This window comes from Oncorhynchus clarkii, chromosome 18, assembly GCF_045791955.1.
Source record: "Oncorhynchus clarkii lewisi isolate Uvic-CL-2024 chromosome 18, UVic_Ocla_1.0, whole genome shotgun sequence".
Classification (NCBI taxonomy): Eukaryota; Metazoa; Chordata; class Actinopteri; order Salmoniformes; family Salmonidae; genus Oncorhynchus; species Oncorhynchus clarkii.
In genome coordinates, this window is record NC_092164.1 from 71,033,281 (window position 1) to 71,057,365 (window position 24,085).

Below are 24,085 nucleotides of genomic sequence, written 5' to 3' on the forward strand. Positions count from 1 at the left end.
AGGTTGGGTAGACAGGTGTGTGTGTATACTTACCTAAACACTCCAGGTGAGGTTGGGTAGACAGGTGTGTGTGTGTATACTTACCTAAACACTCCAGGTGAGGTTGGGTAGACAGGTGTGTGTGTGTATACTTACCTATACACTCCATGTCAGGTTGGGTAGACAGGTGTGTGTGTGTATACTTACCTATACACTCCATGTCAGGTTGGGTAGACAGGTGTGTGTGTGTATACTTACCTATACACTCCATATCAGGTTGGGTAGACAGGTGTGTGTGTGTATACTTACCTATACACTCCATGTCAGGTTGGGTAGACAGGTGTGTGTGTGTATACGTACCTATACACTCTGGTTGGAAGCCATTCCAGGTCAGGTTGGGTAGACAGGTACGTGTTGTGGAGCCTTGTAGCAGGTAGCCCTTCCTACAGCTGAACAATACTGTACTGCTGATCTGTAGGGTGGAGACACACCTCAGGGTTAGAGACAGACACACACCTCAGGGTTAGAGACAGACACACACCTCAGGGTTAGAGACAGATACACACCTCAGGGTTAGAGACAGACACACACCTCAGGGTTAGAGACAGACACACACCTCAGAGACAGATACACACCTCAGGGTAGAGACAGACACACACCTCAGAGACAGATACACACCTCAGGGTTAGAGACAGACACACCTCAGGGTTAGAGACAGACACACACCTCAGGGTTAGAGACAGATACACACCTCAGGGTTAGAGACAGACACACACCTCAGGGTTAGAGACAGACACACACCTCAGAGACAGATACACACCTCAGGGTTAGAGACAGACACACACCTCAGAGACAGATACACACCTCAGGGTAGAGACAGACACACACCTCAGAGACAGATACACACCTCAGGGTTAGAGACAGACACACACCTCAGGGTTAGAGACAGACACACACCTCAGGGTTAGAGACAGATACACACCTCAGGGTTAGAGACAGACACACACCTCAGGGTTAGAGACAGACACACACCTCAGAGACAGATACACACCTCAGGGTAGAGACAGACACACACCTCAGAGACAGATACACACCTCAGGGTTAGAGACAGACACACCTCAGGGTTAGAGACAGACACACACCTCAGGGTTAGAGACAGATACACACCTCAGGGTTAGAGACAGACACACACCTCAGGGTTAGAGACAGACACACACCTCAGAGACAGATACACACCTCAGGGTTAGAGACAGACACACACCTCAGAGACAGATACACACCTCAGGGTAGAGACAGACACACACCTCAGAGACAGATACACACCTCAGGGTTAGAGACAGACACACACCTCAGGGTTAGAGACAGACACACACCTCAGGGTTAGAGACAGACACACACCTCAGGGTTAGAGACAGACCCACACCTCAGGGTTAGAGACAGACACACACCTCAGGGTTAGAGACAGACACACACCTCAGGGTTGGAGACAGATACACACCCCAGAGACAGATACACACCTCAGGGTTAGAGACAGACACACACCTCAGGGACAGATACACACCTCAGGGTTAGAGACAGACACACACCTCAGGGTTAGAGACAGACACACACCTCAGATACAGATACACACCTCAGGGTTAGAGACAGACACACACCTCAGGGTTAGAGACAGACACACACCTCAGGGTTAGAGACAGATACACACCTCAGGGTTAGAGACAGACACACACCTCAGGGACAGATACACACCTCAGGGTTAGAAACAGATACACACCTCAGAGACAGATACACACCTCAGGGACAGATACACACCTCAGGGTTAGAGACAGACACACACCTCAGGGTTAGAGACAGACACACACCTCAGGGTTAGAGACAGACACACACCTCAGGGACAGACACACACCTCAGGGTTAGAGACAGACACACAACTCCGGGTTAGAGACAGACACACACCTCCGGGTTAGAGACAGACAAACACCTCAGGGTTAGAGACAGATACACACCTCAGGGTTAGAGACAGACACACACCTCAGGGTTAGAGACAGACACACACCTCAGGGACAGACACACACCTCAGGGTTAGAGACAGATACACACCTCAGGGACAGATACACACCTCAGGGTTAGAGACAGACACACACCTCAGGGTTAGAGACAGACACACACCTCCGGGTTAGAGACAGACACACACCTCAGGGTTAGAGACAGACACACACCTCAGGGTTAGAGACAGACACACACCTCAGGGTTAGAGACAGACACACACCTCAGGGTAGAGACAGACACACACCTCCGGGATAGAGACAGACACACACCCCCGGGTTAGAGACAGACACACACCTCAGGGTTAGAGACAGACACACACCTCAGGGATAGAGACAGATACACACCTCAGGGTTAGAGACAGACACACACACACCATATTGTAACCTGGTAGCATGCTGTCCCACATCCCCACAGTATTGTAACCTGTCAAACATCCCCACAGTATTGTAACCTGTCCCACATCCCCACAGTATTTTAACCTGTCCCACATCCCCACAGTATTGTAACCTGTCCCACATCCCCACAGTATTGTAACCTGTCCCACATCCCCACACTATTGTAACCTGGTAGCATGCTGTCCCACATCCCCACAGTATTGTAACCTGGTAACATGCTGCCCCACATCCCCACAGTATTGTAACCTGGTAGCATGCTGTCCCACATCCCCACAGTATTGTAACCTGGTAGCATGCTGTCCCACATCCCCACAGTATTGTAACCTGGTAACATGCTGTCCCACATCCCCACAGTATTGTAACCTGGTAACATGCTGTCCCACATCCCCACAGTATTGTAACCTGGTAGCATGCTGTCCCACATCCCCACAGTATTGTAACCTGGTAGCATGCTGTCCCACATCCCCACAGTATTGTAACCTGGTAGCATGCTGTCCCACATCTCCACAGTATTGTAACCTGGTAGCATGCTGTCCCACATCCCCACAGTATTGTAACCTGGTAACATGCTGTCCCACATCCCCACAGTATTGTAACCTGGTAGCATGCTGTCCCACATCCCCACAGTATTGTAACCTGGTAGCATGCTGTCCCACATCCCCACAGTATTGTAACCTGGTAGCATGCTGTCCCACATCCCCACAGTATTGTAACCTGGTAGCATGCTGTCCCACATCCCCACAGTATTGTAACCTGGTAGCATGCTGTCCCACATCACCACAGTATTGTAACCTGGTAACATGCTGTCCCACATCCCCACAGTATTGTAACCTGGTAGCATGCTGTCCCACATCCCCACAGTATTGTAACCTGGTAACATGCTGTCCCACATCCCCACAGTATTGTAACCTGGTAGCATGCTGTCCCACATCCCCACAATATTGTAACCTGGTAACATGCTGTCCCACATCCCCACAGTATTGTAACCTGGTAGCATGCTGTCCCACATCCCCACAGTATTGTAACCTGGTAGCATGCTGTCCCACATCCCCACAGTATTGTAACCTGGTAGCATGCTGTCCCACATGCCCACAGTATTGTAACCTGGTAGCATGCTGTCCCACATCCCCACAGTATTGTAACCTGGTAGCATGCTGTCCCACATCCCCACAGTATTGTAACCTGGTAACATGCTGTCCCACATCCCCACAGTATTGTAACCTGGTAGCATGCTGTCCCACATCCCCACAGTATTGTAACCTGGTAACATGCTGTCCCACATCCCCACAGTATTGTAACCTGGTAGCATGCTGTCCCACATCCCCACAGTATTGTAACCTGGTAGCATGCTGTCCCACATCCCCACAGTATTGTAACCTGTTAACATGCTGTCCCACATCCCCACAGTATTGTAACCTGGTAGCATGCTGTCCCACATCCCCACAGTATTGTAACCTGGTAACATGCTGTCCCACATCCCCACAGTATTGTAACCTGGTAGCATGCTGTCCCACATCCCCACAGTATTGTAACCTGGTAACATGCTGTCCCACATCCCCACAGTATTGTAACCTGGTAGCATGCTGTCCCACTTCCCCACAGTATTGTAACCTGGTAGCATGCTGTCCCACATCCCCACAGTATTGTAACCTGGTAGCATGCTGTCAAACATCCCCACAGTATTGTAACCTGGTAGCATGCTGTACCACATCCCCACAGTATTGTAACCTGGTAACATGCTGTCCCACATCCCCACAGTATTGTAACCTGGTAGCCTTGGGTGTTGTTCTGGTTTCCAAACAAGGGGGTTCCAGGATCTCCGCAGGTGGTGTGACTGGGATCTGAAACAGACACGTAATAATAAAACTATAGAAATGACTACTTACAATTAGTGGTATCATGTAAACGCTTCATAATGCTGGAACCGAAAACACTCTAAAATACATTGTTCTGGTATGGGATGGCTTAGTGCTTGGTCTGAGTTGGTTACTGAGATCTAGTAGGACCCATTCTGAGTGCCTGGTCTGAGTTGGTTACTGAGATCTAGTAGGACCCATTCTGAGTGCCTGGTCTGAGTTGGTTACTGAGATCTAGTAGGACCCATTCTGAGTGCCTGGTCTGAGTTGGTTACTGAGATCTAGTAGGACCCATTCTGAGTGCCTTGTCTGAGTTGGTTACTGAGATCTAGTAGGACCCATTCTGAGTGCCTGGTCTGAGTTGGTTACTGAGATCTAGTAGGACCCATTCTGAGTGCATGGTCTGAGTTGGTTACTGAGATCTAGTAGGACCCATTCTGAGTACCTGGTCTGAGTTGGTTACTGAGATCTAGTAGGACCCATTCTGAGTGCCTGGTCTGAGTTGGTTACTGAGATCTAGTAGGACCCATTCTGAGTGCCTGGTCTGAGTTGGTTACTGAGATCTAGTAGGACCCATTCTGAGTGCCTGGTCTGAGTTGGTTACTGAGATCTAGTAGGACCCATTCCGAGTGCCTGGTCTGAGTTGGTTACTGAGATCTAGTAGGACCCATTCTGAATGCCTGGTCTGAGTTGGTTACTGAGATCTAGTAGGACCCATTCTGAGTACCTGGTCTGAGTTGGTTACTGAGATCTAGTAGGACCCATTCTGAGTGCCTGGTCTGAGTTGGTTACTGAGATCTATTAGGACCCATTCTGAGTGCCTGGTCTGAGTTGGTTACTGAGATCTAGTAGGACCCATTCTGAGTGCCTGGTCTGAGTTGGTTACTGAGATCTAGTTGGACCCATTCTGAGTGCCTGGTCTGAGTTGGTTACTGAGAGTTAGTTGGACCCATCCTGAGTGCCTGGTCTGACTTGATTACTGATAGGACCCATTCTGAGAGCCTGGTCTGAGTTGGTTACTGATAGGACCCATTCTGAGTGCCTGGTCTGAGTTGGTTACTGAGAGTTAGTTGGACCCATTCTGAGTGCCTGGTCTGACTTGATTACTGATAGGACCCATTCTGAGAGCCTGGTCTGAGTTGGTTACTGATAGGACCCATTCTGAGTGCCTGGTCTGAGTTGGTTACTGATAGGACCCATTCTGAGTGCCTGGTCTGAGTTGGTTACTGAGAGTTAGTTGGACCCATTCTGAGTGCCTGATCTGACTTGATTACTGATAGGACCCATTCTGAGAGCCTGGTCTGAGTTGGTTACTGATAGGACCCATTCTGAGTGACTGGTCTGAGTTGGTTACTGAGAGTTAGTTGGACCCATTCTTAGTGCCTGGTCTGAGTTTGTTACTGATAGGACCCATTCTGAGTGCCTGGTCTGAGTTGGTTACTGATAGGACCCATTCTGAGTGACTGGTCAGAGTTGGATACTGAGAGTTAGTTGTACACATTCGACAGCCTGGTCTGAGTTAGTTACTGAGAGTTAGTTGGACCCATTCTGAGTGCCTGGTCTGAGTTGGTTACTGAGAGTTAGTTGGACACATCCTGAGTGCCTGGTCTGAGTTGGTTACTGAGATCTAGTAGGACCCATTCTGAGTGCATGGTCTGAGTTGGTTACTGAGATCTAGTAGGACCCATTCTGAGTACCTGGTCTGAGTTGGTTACTGAGATCTAGTAGGACCCATTCTGAGTGCCTGGTCTGAGTTGGTTACTGAGATCTAGTAGGACCCATTCTGAGTGCCTGGTCTGAGTTGGTTACTGAGATCTAGTAGGACCCATTCTGAGTGCCTGGTCTGAGTTGGTTACTGAGATCTAGTAGGACCCATTCTGAGTGCCTGGTCTGAGTTGGTTACTGAGATCTAGTAGGACCCATTCTGAGTGCCTGGTCTGAGTTGGTTACTGAGATCTAGTAGAACCCATTCTGAATGCCTGGTCTGAGTTGGTTACTGAGATCTAGTAGGACCCATTCTGAGTACCTGGTCTGAGTTGGTTACTGAGATCTAGTAGGACCCATTCTGAGTGCCTGGTCTGAGTTGGTTACTGAGATCTATTAGGACCCATTCTGAGTGCCTGGTCTGAGTTGGTTACTGAGAGTCAGTTGGACCCGTTCTGAGTGCCTGGTCTCAGTTGGTTACTGAGATCTAGTAGGACCCATTCTTTGTGCCTGGTCTGAGTTGGTTACTGATAGGACCAATTCTGAGTGCCTGGTCTGAGTTGGTTACTGAGAGTTAGTTGTACACATTCGACAGCCTGGTCTGAGTTAGTTACTGAGAGTTAGTTGGACCCATTCTGAGTGCCTGGTCTGAGTTGGTTACTGAGAGTTCGTTGGACACATCCTGAGTGCCTGGTCTGAGTTGGTTACTGAGATCTAGTAGGACCCATTCCGAGTGCCTGGTCTGAGTTGGTTACTGAGATCTAGTAGGACCCATTCTGAATGGCTGGTCTGAGTTGGTTACTGAGATCTAGTAGGACCCATTCTGAGTACCTGGTCTGAGTTGGTTACTGAGATCTAGTAGGACCCATTCTGAGTGCCTGGTCTGAGTTGGTTACTGAGATCTATTAGGACCCATTCTGAGTGCCTGGTCTGAGTTGGTTACTGAGATCTAGTAGGACCCATTCTGAGTGCCTGGTCTGAGTTGGTTACTGAGATCTAGTTGGACCCATTCTGAGTGCCTGGTCTGAGTTGGTTACTGAGAGTTAGTTGGACCCATCCTGAGTGCCTGGTCTGACTTGATTACTGATAGGACCCATTCTGAGAGCCTGGTCTGAGTTGGTTACTGATAGGACCCATTCTGAGTGCCTGGTCTGAGTTGGTTACTGAGAGTTAGTTGGACCCATTCTGAGTGCCTGGTCTGACTTGATTACTGATAGGACCCATTCTGAGAGCCTGGTCTGAGTTGGTTACTGATAGGACCCATTCTGAGTGCCTGGTCTGAGTTGGTTACTGATAGGACCCATTCTGAGTGCCTGGTCTGAGTTGGTTACTGAGAGTTAGTTGGACCCATTCTGAGTGCCTGGTCTGACTTGATTACTGATAGGACCCATTCTGAGAGCCTGGTCTGAGTTGGTTACTGATAGGACCCATTCTGAGTGCCTGGTCTGAGTTGGTTACTGAGAGTTAGTTGGACCCATTCTTAGTGCCTGGTCTGAGTTTGTTACTGATAGGACCCATTCTGAGTGCCTGGTCTGAGTTGGTTACTGATAGGACCCATTCTGAGTGACTGGTCAGAGTTGGATACTGAGAGTTAGTTGTACACATTCGACAGCCTGGTCTGAGTTAGTTACTGAGAGTTAGTTGGACCCATTCTGAGTGCCTGGTCTGAGTTGGTTACTGAGAGTTAGTTGGACACATCCTGAGTGCCTGGTCTGAGTTGGTTACTGAGATCTAGTAGGACCCATTCTGAGTGCATGGTCTGAGTTGGTTACTGAGATCTAGTAGGACCCATTCTGAGTACCTGGTCTGAGTTGGTTACTGAGATCTAGTAGGACCCATTCTGAGTGCCTGGTCTGAGTTGGTTACTGAGATCTAGTAGGACCCATTCTGAGTGCCTGGTCTGAGTTGGTTACTGAGATCTAGTAGGACCCATTCTGAGTGCCTGGTCTGAGTTGGTTACTGAGATCTAGTAGGACCCATTCTGAGTGCCTGGTCTGAGTTGGTTACTGAGATCTAGTAGGACCCATTCTGAGTGCCTGGTCTGAGTTGGTTACTGAGATCTAGTAGAACCCATTCTGAATGCCTGGTCTGAGTTGGTTACTGAGATCTAGTAGGACCCATTCTGAGTACCTGGTCTGAGTTGGTTACTGAGATCTAGTAGGACCCATTCTGAGTGCCTGGTCTGAGTTGGTTACTGAGATCTATTAGGACCCATTCTGAGTGCCTGGTCTGAGTTGGTTACTGAGAGTCAGTTGGACCCGTTCTGAGTGCCTGGTCTCAGTTGGTTACTGAGATCTAGTAGGACCCATTCTTTGTGCCTGGTCTGAGTTGGTTACTGATAGGACCAATTCTGAGTGCCTGGTCTGAGTTGGTTACTGAGAGTTAGTTGTACACATTCGACAGCCTGGTCTGAGTTAGTTACTGAGAGTTAGTTGGACCCATTCTGAGTGCCTGGTCTGAGTTGGTTACTGAGAGTTCGTTGGACACATCCTGAGTGCCTGGTCTGAGTTGGTTACTGAGATCTAGTAGGACCCATTCTGAGTGCATGGTCTGAGTTGGTTACTGAGATCTAGTAGAACCCATTCTGAGTACCTGGTCTGAGTTGGTTACTGAGATCTAGTAGGACCCATTCTGAGTGCCTGGTCTGAGTTGGTTACTGAGATCTAGTAGGACCCATTCTGAGTGCCTGGTCTGAGTTGGTTACTGAGATCTAGTAGGACCCATTCTGAGTGCCTGGTCTGAGTTGGTTACTGAGATCTAGTAGGACCCATTCTGAGTGCCTGGTCTGAGTTGGTTACTGAGATCTAGTAGGACCCATTCTGAGTGCCTGGTCTGAGTTGGTTACTGAGATCTAGTAGGACCCATTCTGAATGCCTGGTCTGAGTTGGTTACTGAGATCTAGTAGGACCCATTCTGAGTACCTGGTCTGAGTTGGTTACTGAGATCTAGTAGGACCCATTCTGAGTGCCTGGTCTGAGTTGGTTACTGAGATCTATTAGGACCCATTCTGAATGCCTGGTCTGAGTTGGTTACTGAGATCTAGTAGGACCCATTCTGAGTGCCTGGTCTGAGTTGGTTACTGAGATCTAGTAGGACCCATTCTGAGTACCTCGTCTGAGTTGGTTACTGAGATCTAGTAGGACCCATTCTGAGTGCCTGGTCTGAGTTGGTTACTGAGAGTTAGTTGGACCCATTCTGAGTGCCTGGTCTGAGTTGGTTACTGAGATCTAGTAGGACCCATTCTGAGTGCCTGGTCTGAGTTGGTTACTGAGAGTTAGTTGGACACATTCTGAGTGCCTGGTCTGAGTTGGTTACTGAGATCTAGTAGGACCCATTCTGAGTACCTGGTCTAAGTTGGTTACTGACAGGACCCATTCTGAGTGCCTGGTCTGAGTTGGTTACTGATAGGACCCATTCTGAGAGCCTGGTCTGAGTTGGTTACTGAGATCTAGTAGGACCCATTCTGAGTGCCTGGTCTGAGTTGGTTACTGAGAGTTAGTTGGACCCATTCTGAGTGCCTGGTCTGAGTTGGTTACTGAGATCTAGTAGGACCCATTCTGAGTACCTGGTCTAAGTTGGTTACTGACAGGACCCATTCTGAGTGCCTGGTCTGAGTTGGTTACTGATAGGACCCATTCTGAGAGCCTGGTCTGAGTTGGTTACTGATAGGACCCATTCTGAGTGCCTGGTCTGAGTTGGTTACTGAGAGTTAGTTGGACCCATTCTGAGTGCCTGGTCTGAGTTGGTTACTGAGAGTCAGTTGGACACATTCTGAGTGCCTGGTCTCAGTTGGTTACTGAGATCTAGTAGGACCCATTCTTAGTGCCTGGTCTGAGTTGGTTACTGATAGGACCCATTCTGAGTGCCTGGTCTGAGTTAGTTACTGAGAGTTAGTTGGACCCATTCTGAGTGCCTGGTCTGAGTTGGTTACTGAGATCTAGTAGGACCCATTCTTTGTGCCTGGTCTGAGTTGGTTACTGATAGGACCAATTCTGAGTGCCTGGTCTGAGTTGGTTACTGAGAGTTAGTTGTACACATTCGACAGCCTGGTCTGAGTTAGTTACTGAGAGTTAGTTGGACCCATTCTGAGTGCCTGGTCTGAGTTGGTTACTGAGAGTTCGTTGGACACATCCTGAGTGCCTGGTCTGAGTTGGTTACTGAGATCTAGTAGGACCCATTCTGAGTGCATGGTCTGAGTTGGTTACTGAGATCTAGTAGAACCCATTCTGAGTACCTGGTCTGAGTTGGTTACTGAGATCTAGTAGGACCCATTCTGAGTGCCTGGTCTGAGTTGGTTACTGAGATCTAGTAGGACCCATTCTGAGTGCCTGGTCTGAGTTGGTTACTGAGATCTAGTAGGACCCATTCTGAGTGCCTGGTCTGAGTTGGTTACTGAGATCTAGTAGGACCCATTCTGAGTGCCTGGTCTGAGTTGGTTACTGAGATCTAGTAGGACCCATTCTGAGTGCCTGGTCTGAGTTGGTTACTGAGATCTAGTAGGACCCATTCTGAATGCCTGGTCTGAGTTGGTTACTGAGATCTAGTAGGACCCATTCTGAGTACCTGGTCTGAGTTGGTTACTGAGATCTAGTAGGACCCATTCTGAGTGCCTGGTCTGAGTTGGTTACTGAGATCTATTAGGACCCATTCTGAATGCCTGGTCTGAGTTGGTTACTGAGATCTAGTAGGACCCATTCTGAGTGCCTGGTCTGAGTTGGTTACTGAGATCTAGTAGGACCCATTCTGAGTACCTCGTCTGAGTTGGTTACTGAGATCTAGTAGGACCCATTCTGAGTGCCTGGTCTGAGTTGGTTACTGAGAGTTAGTTGGACCCATTCTGAGTGCCTGGTCTGAGTTGGTTACTGAGATCTAGTAGGACCCATTCTGAGTGCCTGGTCTGAGTTGGTTACTGAGAGTTAGTTGGACACATTCTGAGTGCCTGGTCTGAGTTGGTTACTGAGATCTAGTAGGACCCATTCTGAGTACCTGGTCTAAGTTGGTTACTGACAGGACCCATTCTGAGTGCCTGGTCTGAGTTGGTTACTGATAGGACCCATTCTGAGAGCCTGGTCTGAGTTGGTTACTGAGATCTAGTAGGACCCATTCTGAGTGCCTGGTCTGAGTTGGTTACTGAGAGTTAGTTGGACCCATTCTGAGTGCCTGGTCTGAGTTGGTTACTGAGATCTAGTAGGACCCATTCTGAGTACCTGGTCTAAGTTGGTTACTGACAGGACCCATTCTGAGTGCCTGGTCTGAGTTGGTTACTGATAGGACCCATTCTGAGAGCCTGGTCTGAGTTGGTTACTGATAGGACCCATTCTGAGTGCCTGGTCTGAGTTGGTTACTGAGAGTTAGTTGGACCCATTCTGAGTGCCTGGTCTGAGTTGGTTACTGAGAGTCAGTTGGACACATTCTGAGTGCCTGGTCTCAGTTGGTTACTGAGATCTAGTAGGACCCATTCTTAGTGCCTGGTCTGAGTTGGTTACTGATAGGACCCATTCTGAGTGCCTGGTCTGAGTTAGTTACTGAGAGTTAGTTGGACCCATTCTGAGTGCCTGGTCTGAGTTGGTTACTGAGAGTTAGTTGGACACATCCTGAGTGCCTGGTCTGAGTTGTTTACTGAGAGTTAGTTGGACCCATTCTGACAGCCTGGTCTGAGTTAGTTACTGAGAGTTAGTTGGACACATCCTGAGTGCCTGGTCTGAGTTGTTTACTGAGAGTTAGTTGGACCCATTCTGAGTGCCTGGTCTGAGTTGGTTACTGATAGGACCCATTCTGAGTGCCTGGTCTGAGTTGGTTACTGAGAGTTAGTTGGACACATTCTGAGTGCCTGGTCTGAGTTGGTTACTGAGATGTAGTAGGACCCATTCTGAGTGCCTGGTCTGAGTTGGTTACTGAGAGTTAGTTGGACACATCCTGAGTGCCTGGTCTGAGTTGTTTACTGAGAGTTAGTTTGACCCATTCTGACAGCCTGGTCTGAGTTAGTTACTGAGAGTTAGTTGGACCCATTCTGAGTGCCTGGTCTGAGTTGGTTACTGATAGGACCCATTCTGAGTGCCTGGTCTGAGTTGGTTACTGAGAGTCAGTTGGACCCATTCTGAGTGCCTGGTCTCAGTTGGTTACTGAGATCTAGTTGGACACATCCTGAGGGCCTGGTCTGAGTTGGTTACTGAGAGTTAGTTGGACCCATTCTGACAGCCTGGTCTGAGTTAGTTACTGCGAGTTAGTTGGACCCATTCTGAGTGCCTGGTCTGAGTTGGTTACTGATAGGACCCATTCTGAGTGCCTGGTCTGAGTTGGTTACTGAGAGTTAGTTGGACCCATTCTGAGTGCCTGGTCTGAGTTGGTTACTGATAGGACCCATTCTGAGAGCCTGGTCTGAGTTGGTTACTGATAGGACCCATTCTGAGTGCCTGGTCTGAGTTGGTTACTGAGAGTTAGTTGGACCCATTCTTAGTGCCTGGTCTGAGTTTGTTACTGATAGGACCCATTCTGAGTGCCTGGTCTGAGTTGGTTACTGAGAGTTAGTTGGACCCATTCTTAGTGCCTGGTCTGAGTTTGTTACTGATAGGACCCATTCTGAGTGCCTGGTCTGAGTTGGTTACTGATAGGACCCATTCTGAGTGCCTGGTCTGAGTTGGTTACTGAGAGTTAGTTGTACACATTCGACAGCCTGGTCTGAGTTAGTTACTGAGAGTTAGTTGGACCCATTCTGAGTGCATGGTCTGAGTTGGTTACTGAGAGTTAGTTGGACACATCCTGAGTGCCTGGTCTGAGTTGGTTACTGAGAGTTAGTTGGACCCATTCTGACAGCCTGGTCTGAGTTAGTTACTGAGAGTTAGTTGGACCCATTCTTAGTGCCTGGTCTGAGTTTGTTACTGATAGGACCCATTCTGAGTGCCTGGTCTGAGTTGGTTACTGATAGGACCCATTCTGAGTGCCTGGTCTGAGTTGGTTACTGAGAGTTAGTTGGACCCAATCTGAGTGCCTGGTCTGAGTTGGTTACTGAGAGTCAGTTGGACCCATTCTGAGTGCCTGGTCTCAGTTGGTTACTGAGATCTAGTTGGACACATCCTGAGTGCCTGGTCTGAGTTGGTTACTGAGAGTTAGTTGGACCCATTCTGACAGCCTGGTCTGAGTTAGTTACTGAGAGGTAGTTGGACCCATTCTGAGTGCCTGGTCTGAGTTGGTTACTGACAGGACCCATTCTGAGTGCCTGGTCTGAGTTGGTTACTGATAGGACCCATTCTGAGTGCCTGGTCTGAGTTGGTTACTGAGAGTTAGTTGGACACATTCTGAGTGCCTGGTTTGAGTTGTTTACTGAGAGTTAGTTGGACCCATTCTGACAGCCTGGTCTGAGTTGGTTACTGAGAGTTAGTTGGACCCATTCTGACAGCCTGGTCTGAGTTGGTTACTGAGAGTTAGTTCAACCCATTCTGAGTGCCTGGTCTGAGTTGGTTACTGATTGGACCCATTTTTAGTGCCTGGTCTGAGTTGGTTACCGATAGGACCCATTTTTAGTGCCTGGTCTGAGTTGGTTACTGATAGGACCCATTCTGAGTGCCTGGTCTGAGTTGGTTACTGAGAGTTAGTTGGACCCATTCTGAGTGCCTGGTCTGAGTTGGTTACTGAGAGTTAGTTGAAACCATTCTGACAGCCTGGTCTGAGTTGGTTACTGAGAGTTAGTTGGACCCATTCTGACAGCCTGGTCTGAGTTGGTTACTGAGAGTTAGTTGGACCCATTGAGACAGCCTGGTCTGAGTTGGTTACTGATAGGACCCATTCTGAGTGCCTGGTCTGAGTTGGTTACTGAGAGTTAGTTGGACCCATTCTGACAGCCTGGTCTGATTTGGTTACTGAGAGTTAGTTGGGCCCATTCTGACAGCCTGGTCTGAGTTGGTTACTGAGAGTTAGTTGGACCCATTCTGACAGCCTGGTCTGAGTTAGTTACTGAGAGTCAGTTGGACCCATTCTTAGTGCCTGGTCTGAGTTTGTTACTGAGAGTTAGTTGGACCCATTCTGAGTGCCTGGTCTGAGTTGGTTACTGAGAGTTAGTTGGACCCATTCTGACAGCCTGGTCTGAGTTAGTTACTGAGAGTTAGTTGGACCCATTCTTAGTGCCTGGTCTGAGTTTGTTACTGATAGGACCCATTCTGAGTGCCTGGTCTGAGTTGGTTACTGAGAGTTAGTTGGACACATCCTGAGTGCCTGGTCTGAGTTGGTTACTGAGAGTTAGTTGGACACATCCTGAGTGCCTGGTCTGAGTTGGTTACTGAGAGTTAGTTGGACCCACTCTGACAGCCTGGTCTGAGTTAGTTACTGAGAGTTAGTTGGACCCATTCTGAGTGCATGGTCTGAGTTGGTTACTGAGAGTTAGTTGGACACATCCTGAGTGCCTGGTCTGAGTTGGTTACTGAGAGTTAGTTGGACCCATTCTGACAGCCTGGTCTGAGTTAGTTACTGAGAGTTAGTTGGACCCATTCTTAGTGCCTGGTCTGAGTTTGTTACTGATAGGACCCATTCTGAGTGCCTTGTCTGAGTTGGTTACTGAGAGTTAGTTGGACACATCCTGAGTGCCTGGTCTGAGTTTGTTACTGAGAGTTAGTTGGACCCATTCTGACAGCCTGGTCTGAGTTAGTTACTGAGAGTTAGTTGGACCCATTCTGAGTGCCTGGTCTGAGTTTGTTACTGATAGGACCCATTCTGAGTGCCTGGTCTGAGTTGGTTACTGATAGGACCCATTCTGAGAGCCTGGTCTGAGTTGGTTACTGATAGGACCCATTCTGAGTGACTGGTCTGAGTTGGTTACTGAGAGTTAGTTGGACCCATTCTGAGTGCCTGGTCTGAGTTGGTTACTGAGAGTTAGTTGGACACATCCTGAGTGCCTGGTCTGAGTTGGTTACTGAGAGTTAGTTGGACCCATTCTGACAGCCTGGTCTGAGTTAGTTACTGAGAGTTAGTTGGACCCATTCTTAGTGCCTGGTCTGAGTTTGTTACTGATAGGACCCATTCTGAGTGCCTGGTCTGAGTTGGTTACTGATAGGACCCATTCTGAGTGCCTGGTCTGAGTTAGTTACTGAGAGTTAGTTGGACCCATTCTGAATGCCTGGTCTGAGTTGGTTACTGATAGGACCCATTCTGAGTGCCTGGTCTGAGTTGGTTACTGATAGGACCCATTCTGAGTGCCTGGTCTGAGTTAGTTACTGAGAGTTAGTTGGACCCATTCTGAGTGCCTGGTCTGAGTTGGTTACTGATAGGAACCATTCTGAGTGCCTGGTCTGAGTTGGTTACTGAGAGTTAGTTGGACCCATTCTGAATGCCTGGTCTGAGTTGGTTACTGATAGGACCCATTATGAGTACCTGGTCTAAGTTGGTTACTGACAGGACCCATTCTGAGTGCCTGGTCTGACTTGGTTACTGATAGGACCCATTCTGAAAGCCTGGTCTGAGTTGGTTACTGATAGGACCCATTCTGAGTGCCTGGTCTGAGTTGGTTACTGAGAGTTAGTTGGACCCATTCTGAGTGCCTGGTCTGAGTTGATTACTGATAGGACCCATTCTGACAGCCTGGTCTGAGTTGGTTACTGAGAGTTAGTTGGACACATTCTGACAGCCTGGTCTGAGTTAGTTACTGAGAGTTAGTTGGACCCATTCTGAGTGCCTGGTCTGAGTTGGTTACTGAGAGTCAGTTGGACCCATTCTGAGTGCCTGGTCTCAGTTGGTTACTGAGATCTAGTTGGACACATACTGAGTGCCTGGCCTGAGTTGGTTACTGAGAGTTAGTAGGACCCATTCTGAGTGCCTGGTCTGAGTTGGTTACTGATAGGACCCATTCTGAGTGCCTGGTCTGAGTTGGTTACTGAGAGTTAGTTGGACACATTCTGACAGCCTGGTCTGAGTTAGTTACTGAGAGTTAGTTGGACCCATTCTGACAGCCTGGTCTGAGTTAGTTACTGAGAGTTAGTTGGACCCATTCTGAGTGCCTGGTCTGAGTTGGTTACTGATAGGACCCATTCTGAGTGCCTGGTCTGAGTTGGTTACTGAGAGTTAGTTGGACCCATTCTGACAGCCTGGTCTGATTTGGTTACTGAGAGTTAGTTGGGCCCATTCTGAGTGCCTGGTCTGAGTTGGTTACTGAGAGTTAGTTGGACCCATCCTGAGTGCCTTGTCTGAGTTGGTTACTGATAGGACCCATTCTGACAGCCTGGTCTGAGTTGGTTACTGAGAGTTAGTTGGACCCATTCTGAGTGCCTGGTCTGAGTTGGTTACTGAGAGTTAGTTGAAACCATTCTGACAGCCTGGTCTGAGTTGGTTACTGAGAGTTAGTTGGACCCATTCTGACAGCCTGGTCTGAGTTGGTTACTGAGAGTTAGTTGGACCCATTCTGACAGCCTGGTCTGAGTTGGTTACTGATAGGACCCATTCTGAGTGCCTGGTCTGAGTTGGTTACTGAGAGTTAGTTGGACCCATTCTGACAGCCTGGTCTGATTTGGTTACTGAGAGTTAGTTGGGCCCATTCTGACAGCCTGGTCTGAGTTGGTTACTGAGAGTTAGTTGGACCCATTCTGACAGCCTGGTCTGAGTTAGTTACTGAGAGTTAGTTGGACCCATTCTGAGTGCATGGTCTGAGTTGGTTACTGAGAGTTAGTTGGACACATCCTGAGTGCCTGGTCTGAGTTGGTTACTGAGAGTTAGTTGGACCCATTCTGACAACCTGGTCTGAGTTAGTTACTGAGAGTTAGTTGGACCCATTCTTAGTGCCTGGTCTGAGTTTGTTACTGATAGGACCCATTCTGAGTGCCTGGTCTGAGTTGGTTACTGAGAGTTAGTTGGACACATCCTGAGTGCCTGGTCTGAGTTTGTTACTGAGAGTTAGTTGGACCCATTCTGACAGCCTGGTCTGAGTTAGTTACTGAGAGTTAGTTGGACCCATTCTTAGTGCCTGGTCTGAGTTTGTTACTGATAGGACCCATTCTGAGTGCCTGGTCTGAGTTGGTTACTGATAGGACCCATTCTGAGAGCCTGGTCTGAGTTGGTTACTGATAGGACCCATTCTGAGTGACTGGTCTGAGTTGGTTACTGAGAGTTAGTTGGACCCATTCTGAGTGCCTGGTCTGAGTTGGTTACTGAGAGTTAGTTGGACACATCCTGAGTGCCTGGTCTGAGTTGGTTACTGAGAGTTAGTTGGACCCATTCTGACAGCCTGGTCTGAGTTAGTTACTAAGAGTTAGTTGGACCCATTCTTAGTGCCTGGTCTGAGTTTGTTACTGATAGGACCCATTCTGAGTGCCTGGTCTGAGTTGGTTACTGATAGGACCCATTCTGAGTGCCTGGTCTGAGTTAGTTACTGAGAGTTAGTTGGACCCATTCTGAATGCCTGGTCTGAGTTGGTTACTGATAGGACCCATTCTGAGTGCCTGGTCTGAGTTGGTTACTGATAGGACCCATTCTGAGTGCCTGGTCTGAGTTGGTTACTGAGAGTTAGTTGGACCCATTCTGAATGCCTGGTCTGAGTTGGTTACTGATAGGACCCATTCTGAGTACCTGGTCTAAGTTGGTTACTGACAGGACCCATTCTGAGTGCCTGGTCTGACTTGGTTACTGATAGGACCCATTCTGAGAGCCTGGTCTGAGTTGGTTACTGATAGGACCCATTCTGAGTGCCTGGTCTGAGTTGATTACTGATAGGACCCATTCTGACAGCCTGGTCTGAGTTGGTTACTGAGAGTTAGTTGGACACATTCTGACAGCCTGGTCTGAGTTAGTTACTGAGAGTTAGTTGGACCCATTCTGAGTGCCTGGTCTGAGTTGGTTACTGAGAGTCAGTTGGACCCATTCTGAGTGCCTGGTCTCAGTTGGTTACTGAGATCTAGTTGGACACATCCTGAGTGCCTGGCCTGAGTTGGTTACTGAGAGTTAGTAGGACCCATTCTGAGTGCCTGGTCTGAGTTGGTTACTGATAGGACCCATTCTGAGTGCCTGGTCTGAGTTGGTTACTGAGAGTTAGTTGGACACATTCTGACAGCCTGGTCTGAGTTAGTTACTGAGAGTTAGTTGGACCCATTCTGACAGCCTGGTCTGAGTTAGTTACTGAGAGTTAGTTGGACCCATTCTGAGTGCCTGGTCTGAGTTGGTTACTGATAGGACCCATTCTGAGTGCCTGGTCTGAGTTGGTTACTGAGAGTTAGTTGGACCCATTCTGACAGCCTGGTCTGATTTGGTTACTGAGAGTTAGTTGGGCCCATTCTGAGTGCCTGGTCTGAGTTGGTTACTGAGAGTTAGTTGGACCCATCCTGAGTGCCTTGTCTGAGTTGGTTACTGATAGGACCCATTCTGACAGCCTGGTCTGAGTTGGTTACTGAGAGTTAGTTGGACCCATTCTGAGTGCCTGGTCTGAGTTGGTTACTGAGAGTTAGTTGGACCCATTCTGAGTGCCTGGTCTGAGTTGGTTACTGAGAGTTAGTTGGACCCATTCTGAGTGCCTGGTTTGAGTTGTTTACTGAGAGTTAGTTGGACCCATTCTGACAGCCTGGTCTGAGTTTGTTACTGAGAGTTAGTTGGACCCATTCTGACAGCCTGGTCTGAGTTGGTTACTGATAGGACCCATTCTGAGTGCCTGGTCTGAGTTGGTTACTGAGAGTTAGTTGAAACCATTCTGACAGCCTGGTCTGAGTTGGTTACTGAGAGTTAGTTGGACCCATTCTGACAGCCTGGTCTGAGTTTGTTACTGAGAGTTAGTTGGACCCATTCTGACAGCCTGGTCTGAGTTGGTTACTGATAGGACCCATTCTGAGTGCCTGGTCTGAGTTGGTTACTGAGAGTTAGTTGGACCCATTCTGACAGCCTGGTCTGATTTGGTTACTGAGAGTTAGTTGGGCCCATTCTGACAGCCTGGTCTGAGTTGGTTACTGATAGGACCCATTCTGAGTGCCTGGTCTGAGTTGGTTACTGATAGTTAGTTGGACCCATTTTTAGTGCCTGGTCTGAGTTGGTTACTGATAGGACCCATTCTGAGTGCCTGGTCTGAGTTGGTTACTGAGAGTTAGTTGGACCATTCTGAGTGCCTGGTCTGCGTTGGTTACTGAGAGGTAGTTGGACCCATCCTGAGTGCCTGGTCTGAGTTGGTTACTGAGAGTTAGTTGGACCAATTCTGACAGCCTGGTCTGAGTTGGTTACTCAGAGTTAGTTGGACCCATTCTGACAGCCTGGTCTGAGTTGGTTACTGAGAGTTAGTTGGACCCATTCTGAGCGCCTTGTCTGAGTTGGTTACCGATAGGACCCATTTTTAGTGCCTGGTCTGAGTTGGTTACTGAGAGTTAGTTGGACCCATTCTGACAGCCTGGTCTGAGTTGGTTACTGAGAGTTAGTTGGACCAATTCTGACAGCCTGGTCTGAGTTGGTTACTCAGAGTTAGTTGGACCCATTCTGACAGCCTGGTCTGAGTTGGTTACTGATAGTTAGTTGGACCCATTTTTAGTGCCTGGTCTGAGTTGGTTACTGATAGGACCCATTCTGAGTGCCTGGTCTGAGTTGGTTACTGAGAGTTAATTGGACCCATCCTGAGTGCCTGGTCTGAGTTGGTTACTGAGAGTTAGTTGGACCCATTCTGAGTGCCTGGTCTGAGTTGTTTACTGAGAGTTAGTTGGACCCATTCTGACAGCCTGGTCTGAGTTGGTTACTGAGAGGTAGTTGGACCCATCCTGAGTGCCTGGCCTGAGTTGGTTACCGATAGGACCCATTTTTAGTGCCTGGTCTGAGTTGGTTACTGATAGGACCCATTCTGAGTGCCTGGTCTGAGTTGGTTACTGATAGTTAGTAGGACCCCCTTCTAAGTGCCTGGTCTGAGTTGGTTACTGAGAGTTAGTTGGACCCATTCTGAGTGCCTGGTCTGCGTTGGTTACTGAGAGGTAGTTGGACCCATCCTGAGTGCCTGGTCTGAGTTGGTTACTGAGAGTTAGTTGGACCAATTCTGACAGCCTGGTCTGAGTTGGTTACTCAGAGTTAGTTGGACCCATTCTGACAGCCTGGTCTGAGTTGGTTACTGAGAGTTAGTTGGACCCATTCTGACAGCCTGGTCTGAGTTGGTTACTGATCGGACCCATTCTGAGTGCCTGGTCTGAGTTGGTTTCTGAGAGTTAGTTGGACCCATTCTGACAGCCTGGTCTGAGTTGGTTACTGATAGTTAGTTGGACCCATTCTGACAGCCTGGTCTAAATTGGTTAATGATAGTTAGTTGGACCCATTCTGACAGCCTGGTCTGAGTTGGTTACTGATAGGACCCATTCTGAGTGCCTGGTCTGAGTTGGTTACTGAGAGTTAGTTGGACCCATTCTGACAGCCTGGTCTGAGTTAGTTACTGAGAGTTAGTTGGACCCATTCTGACAGCCTGGTCTAAGTTGGTTACTGATAGGACCCATTCTGAGTGCCTGGTCTGAGTTGGTTACTGAGAGTTAGTTGGACCCATTCTGACAGCCTGGTCTGAGTTGGTTACTGATAGTTAGTAGGACCCATTCTGAGTGCCTGGTCTGAGTTGGTTACTGGTAGTTAGTAGGACCCATTCTGAGTGCCTGGTCTGAGTTGGTTACTGATAGGACCCATTCTGAGTGCCTGGTCTGAGTTGGTTACTGAGAGTTAGTTGGACCCATTCTGAGTGCCTGGTCTGAGTTGGTTACTGAGAGTTAGTTGGAACCATTCTGAGTGCCTGGTCTGAGTTGTTTACTGAGAGTTAGTTGGACCCATTCTGACAGCCTGGTCTAAGTTGGTTACTGAGAGTTAGTTGGACCCATTCTGACAGCCTGGTCTAAATTGGTTAATGATAGTTAGTTGGACCCATTCTGACAGCCTGGTCTGAGTTGGTTACTGATAGGACCCATTCTGAGTGCCTGGTCTGAGTTGGTTACTGAGAGTTAGTTGGACCCATTCTGACAGCCTGGTCTGAGTTAGTTACTGAGAGTTAGTTGGACCCATTCTGACAGCCTGGTCTAAGTTGGTTACTGATAGGACCCATTCTGAGTGCCTGGTCTGAGTTGGTTACTGAGAGTTAGTTGGACCCATTCTGACAGCCTGGTCTGAGTTGGTTACTGATAGTTAGTAGGACCCATTCTGAGTGCCTGGTCTGAGTTGGTTACTGATAGTTAGTAGGACCCATTCTGAGTGCCTGGTCTGAGTTGGTTACTGATAGGACCCATTCTGAGTGCCTGGTCTGAGTTGGTTACTGAGAGTTAGTTGGACCCATTCTGAGTGCCTGGTCTGAGTTGGTTACTGAGAGTTAGTTGGAACCATTCTGAGTGCCTGGTCTGAGTTGTTTACTGAGAGTTAGTTGGACCCATTCTGACAGCCTGGTCTAAGTTGGTTACTGAGAGTTAGTTGGACCCATTCTAAGTGACTGGTCTGAGTTGGTTACTGATAGGACCCATTCTGAGTGCCTGGTCTGAGTTGGTTACTGAGAGTTAGTTGGACCCATCCTGAGTGCCTGGCCTGAGTTGGTTACTGAGAGTTAGTTGGACCCATTCTGAGTGACTGGTCTGAGTTGGTTACTGAGATCTAGTAGGACCCATTCTTAGTGCCTGGACTGAGTTGGTTACTGATTGGACCCATTCTGACAGCCTGGTCTGAGTTGGTTACTGAGAGTTAGTTGGACCCATTCTGAGTGCCTGGTCTGAGTTGGTTACTGAGAGGTAGTTGGACCCATCCTGAGTGCCTGGCCTGAGTTGGTTACTGATAGGACCCATTCTGAGTGCCTGGTCTGAGTTGGTTACTGAGAGTTAGTTGGACCCATTCTGACAGCCTGGTCTGAGTTGGTTACTGATAGTACCCATTCTGAGTGCCTGGTCTGAGTTGGTTACTGAGAGTTAGTTGGACCCATCCTGAGTGCCTGGCCTGAGTTGGTTACTGAGAGTTAGTTGGACCCATTCTGAGTGCCTGGCCTGAGTTGGTTACTCAGAGTTAGTTGGACCCATTCTGACAGTCTGGTCGGAGTTGGTTACTGAGAGTTAGTTGGACCCTATCTGAGTGCCTGGTCTGAGTTGTTTACTGAGAGTTAGTTGGACCCATTTTTAGTGCCTGGTCTGAGTTGGTTACTGATAGGACCCATTCTGAGTGCCTGGTCTGAGTTGGTTACTGAGAGTTAGTTGGACCCATTCTGAGTGACTGGTCTGAGTTGGTTACTGAGAGTTAGTTGGACCCATCCTGAGTGCCTGGCCTGAGTTGTTACTGAGAGTTAGTTGGACCCATTCTGAGTGACTGGTCTGAGTTGGTTACTGAGAGTTAGTTGGACCCATCCTGAGTGCCTGGTCTGAGTTGGTTACTGAGAGTTAGTTGGACCCATCCTGAGTGCCTGGCCTGAGTTGTTACTGAGAGTTAGTTGGACCCATTCTGAGCGCATGGTCTGAGTTGGTTACCGATAGGACCCATTTTTAGTGCCTGGTCTGAGTTGGTTACTGATAGGACCCATTCTGAGTGCCTGGTCTGAGTTGGTTACTGATAGTTAGTAGGACCCATTCTGAGTGCCTGGTCTGAGTTGGTTACTGAGAGTTAGTTGGACCCATTCTGAGTGACTGGTCTGAGTTGGTTACTGAGATCTAGTAGGACCCATTCTTAGTGCCTGGACTGAGTTGGTTACTGATAGGACCCATTCTGACAGCCTGGTCTGAGTTGGTTACTGAGAGTTAGTTGGACCCATTTTTAGTGCCTGGTCTGAGTTGGTTACTGATAGGACCCATTCTGAGTGCCTGGTCTGAGTTGGTTACTGAGAGTTAGTTGGACCCATTCTGAGTGACTGGTCTGAGTTGGTTGCTGAGAGTTAGTTGGACCCATCCTGAGTGCCTGGCCTGAGTTGTTACTGAGAGTTAGTTGGACCCATTCTGAGTGACTGGTCTGAGTTGGTTACTGAGAGTTAGTTGGACCCATCCTGAGTGCCTGGTCTGAGTTGGTTACTGAGAGTTAGTTGGACCCATTCTGAGTGCCTGGCCTGAGTTGGTTACTGAGATCTAGTAGGACCCATTCTGAGTGCCTGGTCTGAGTTGGTTACTGAGAGTTAGTTGGACCCATTCTGAGTGCCAGGCCTGAGTTGGTTACTGAGATCTAGTAGGACCCATCCTGAGTGCCTGGCCTGAGTTGGTTACTGAGAGTTAGTTGGACCCATTCTGAGTGCCTGGCCTGAGTTGGTTACTCAGAGTTAGTTGGACCCATTCTGACAGCCTGGTCTGAGTTGGTTACTGAGAGTTAGTTGGACCCATTCTGAGTGACTGGTCTGAGTTGGTTACTGAGAGTTAGTTGGACCCATCCTGAGTGCCTGGCCTGAGTTGTTACTGAGAGTTAGTTGGACCCATCCTGAGTGCCTGGTCTGAGTTGGTTACTGAGAGTTAGTTGGACCCATTCTGAGTGCCTGGCCTGAGTTGGTTACTGAGATCTAGTAGGACCCATTCTGAGTGCCTGGTCTGAGTTGGTTACTGAGAGTTAGTTGGACCCATTCTGAGTGCCAGGCCTGAGTTGGTTACTGAGATCTAGTAGGACCCATCCTGAGTGCCTGGCCTGAGTTGGTTACTGAGAGTTAGTTGGACCCATTCTGAGTGCCTGGCCTGAGTTGGTTACTCAGAGTTAGTTGGACCCATTCTGACAGCCTGGTCTGAGTTGGTTACTGAGAGTTAGTTGGACCCATTCTGAGTGCCTGGTCTGAGTTGTTTACTGAGAGTTAGTTGGACCCATTCTGACAGCCTGGTCTGAGTTGGTTACTGAGAGTTAGTTGGACCCATTCTCAGTGCCTGGTCTGAGTTGTTTACTGAGAGTTAGTTGGACCCATTCTGAGCGCCTGGTCTGAGTTGGTTACCGATAGGACCCATTCTGAGTGCCTGGTCTGAGTTGGTTACTGATAGGACCCATTCTGAGTGCCTGGTCTGAGTTGGTTACTGATAGTTAGTAGGACCCATTCTGAGTGCCTGGTCTGAGTTGGTTACTGATAGGACCCACTCTGAGTGCCTGGTCTGAGTTGGTTCCTGATAGGACCCATTCTGAGTGCCTGGTCTGAGTTGGTTACTGATAGGACCCATCCTGAGTGCCTGGCCTGAGTTGGTTACTGAGAGTTAGTTGGACCCATTCTGAGTG

General features: G+C 48.6%; 1 protein-coding gene across 1 annotated transcript in view; it reads right to left on the reverse strand.

The window, feature by feature from the left end:
* The window catches only part of LOC139372403 (CUB and sushi domain-containing protein 2-like), a 773,740-nt gene that overhangs the window by 16,269 nt on the left and 733,386 nt on the right, over positions 1 to 24,085 (reverse strand). The window contains exons 64-65 of the mRNA XM_071112112.1: positions 4,191 to 4,264; positions 340 to 451 (exon numbers count right to left, since the gene is read on the reverse strand). Coding sequence (XP_070968213.1) covers positions 340 to 451; positions 4,191 to 4,264 — 186 coding nt within the window. The remainder of the gene's footprint in view (positions 1 to 339; positions 452 to 4,190; positions 4,265 to 24,085) is intronic.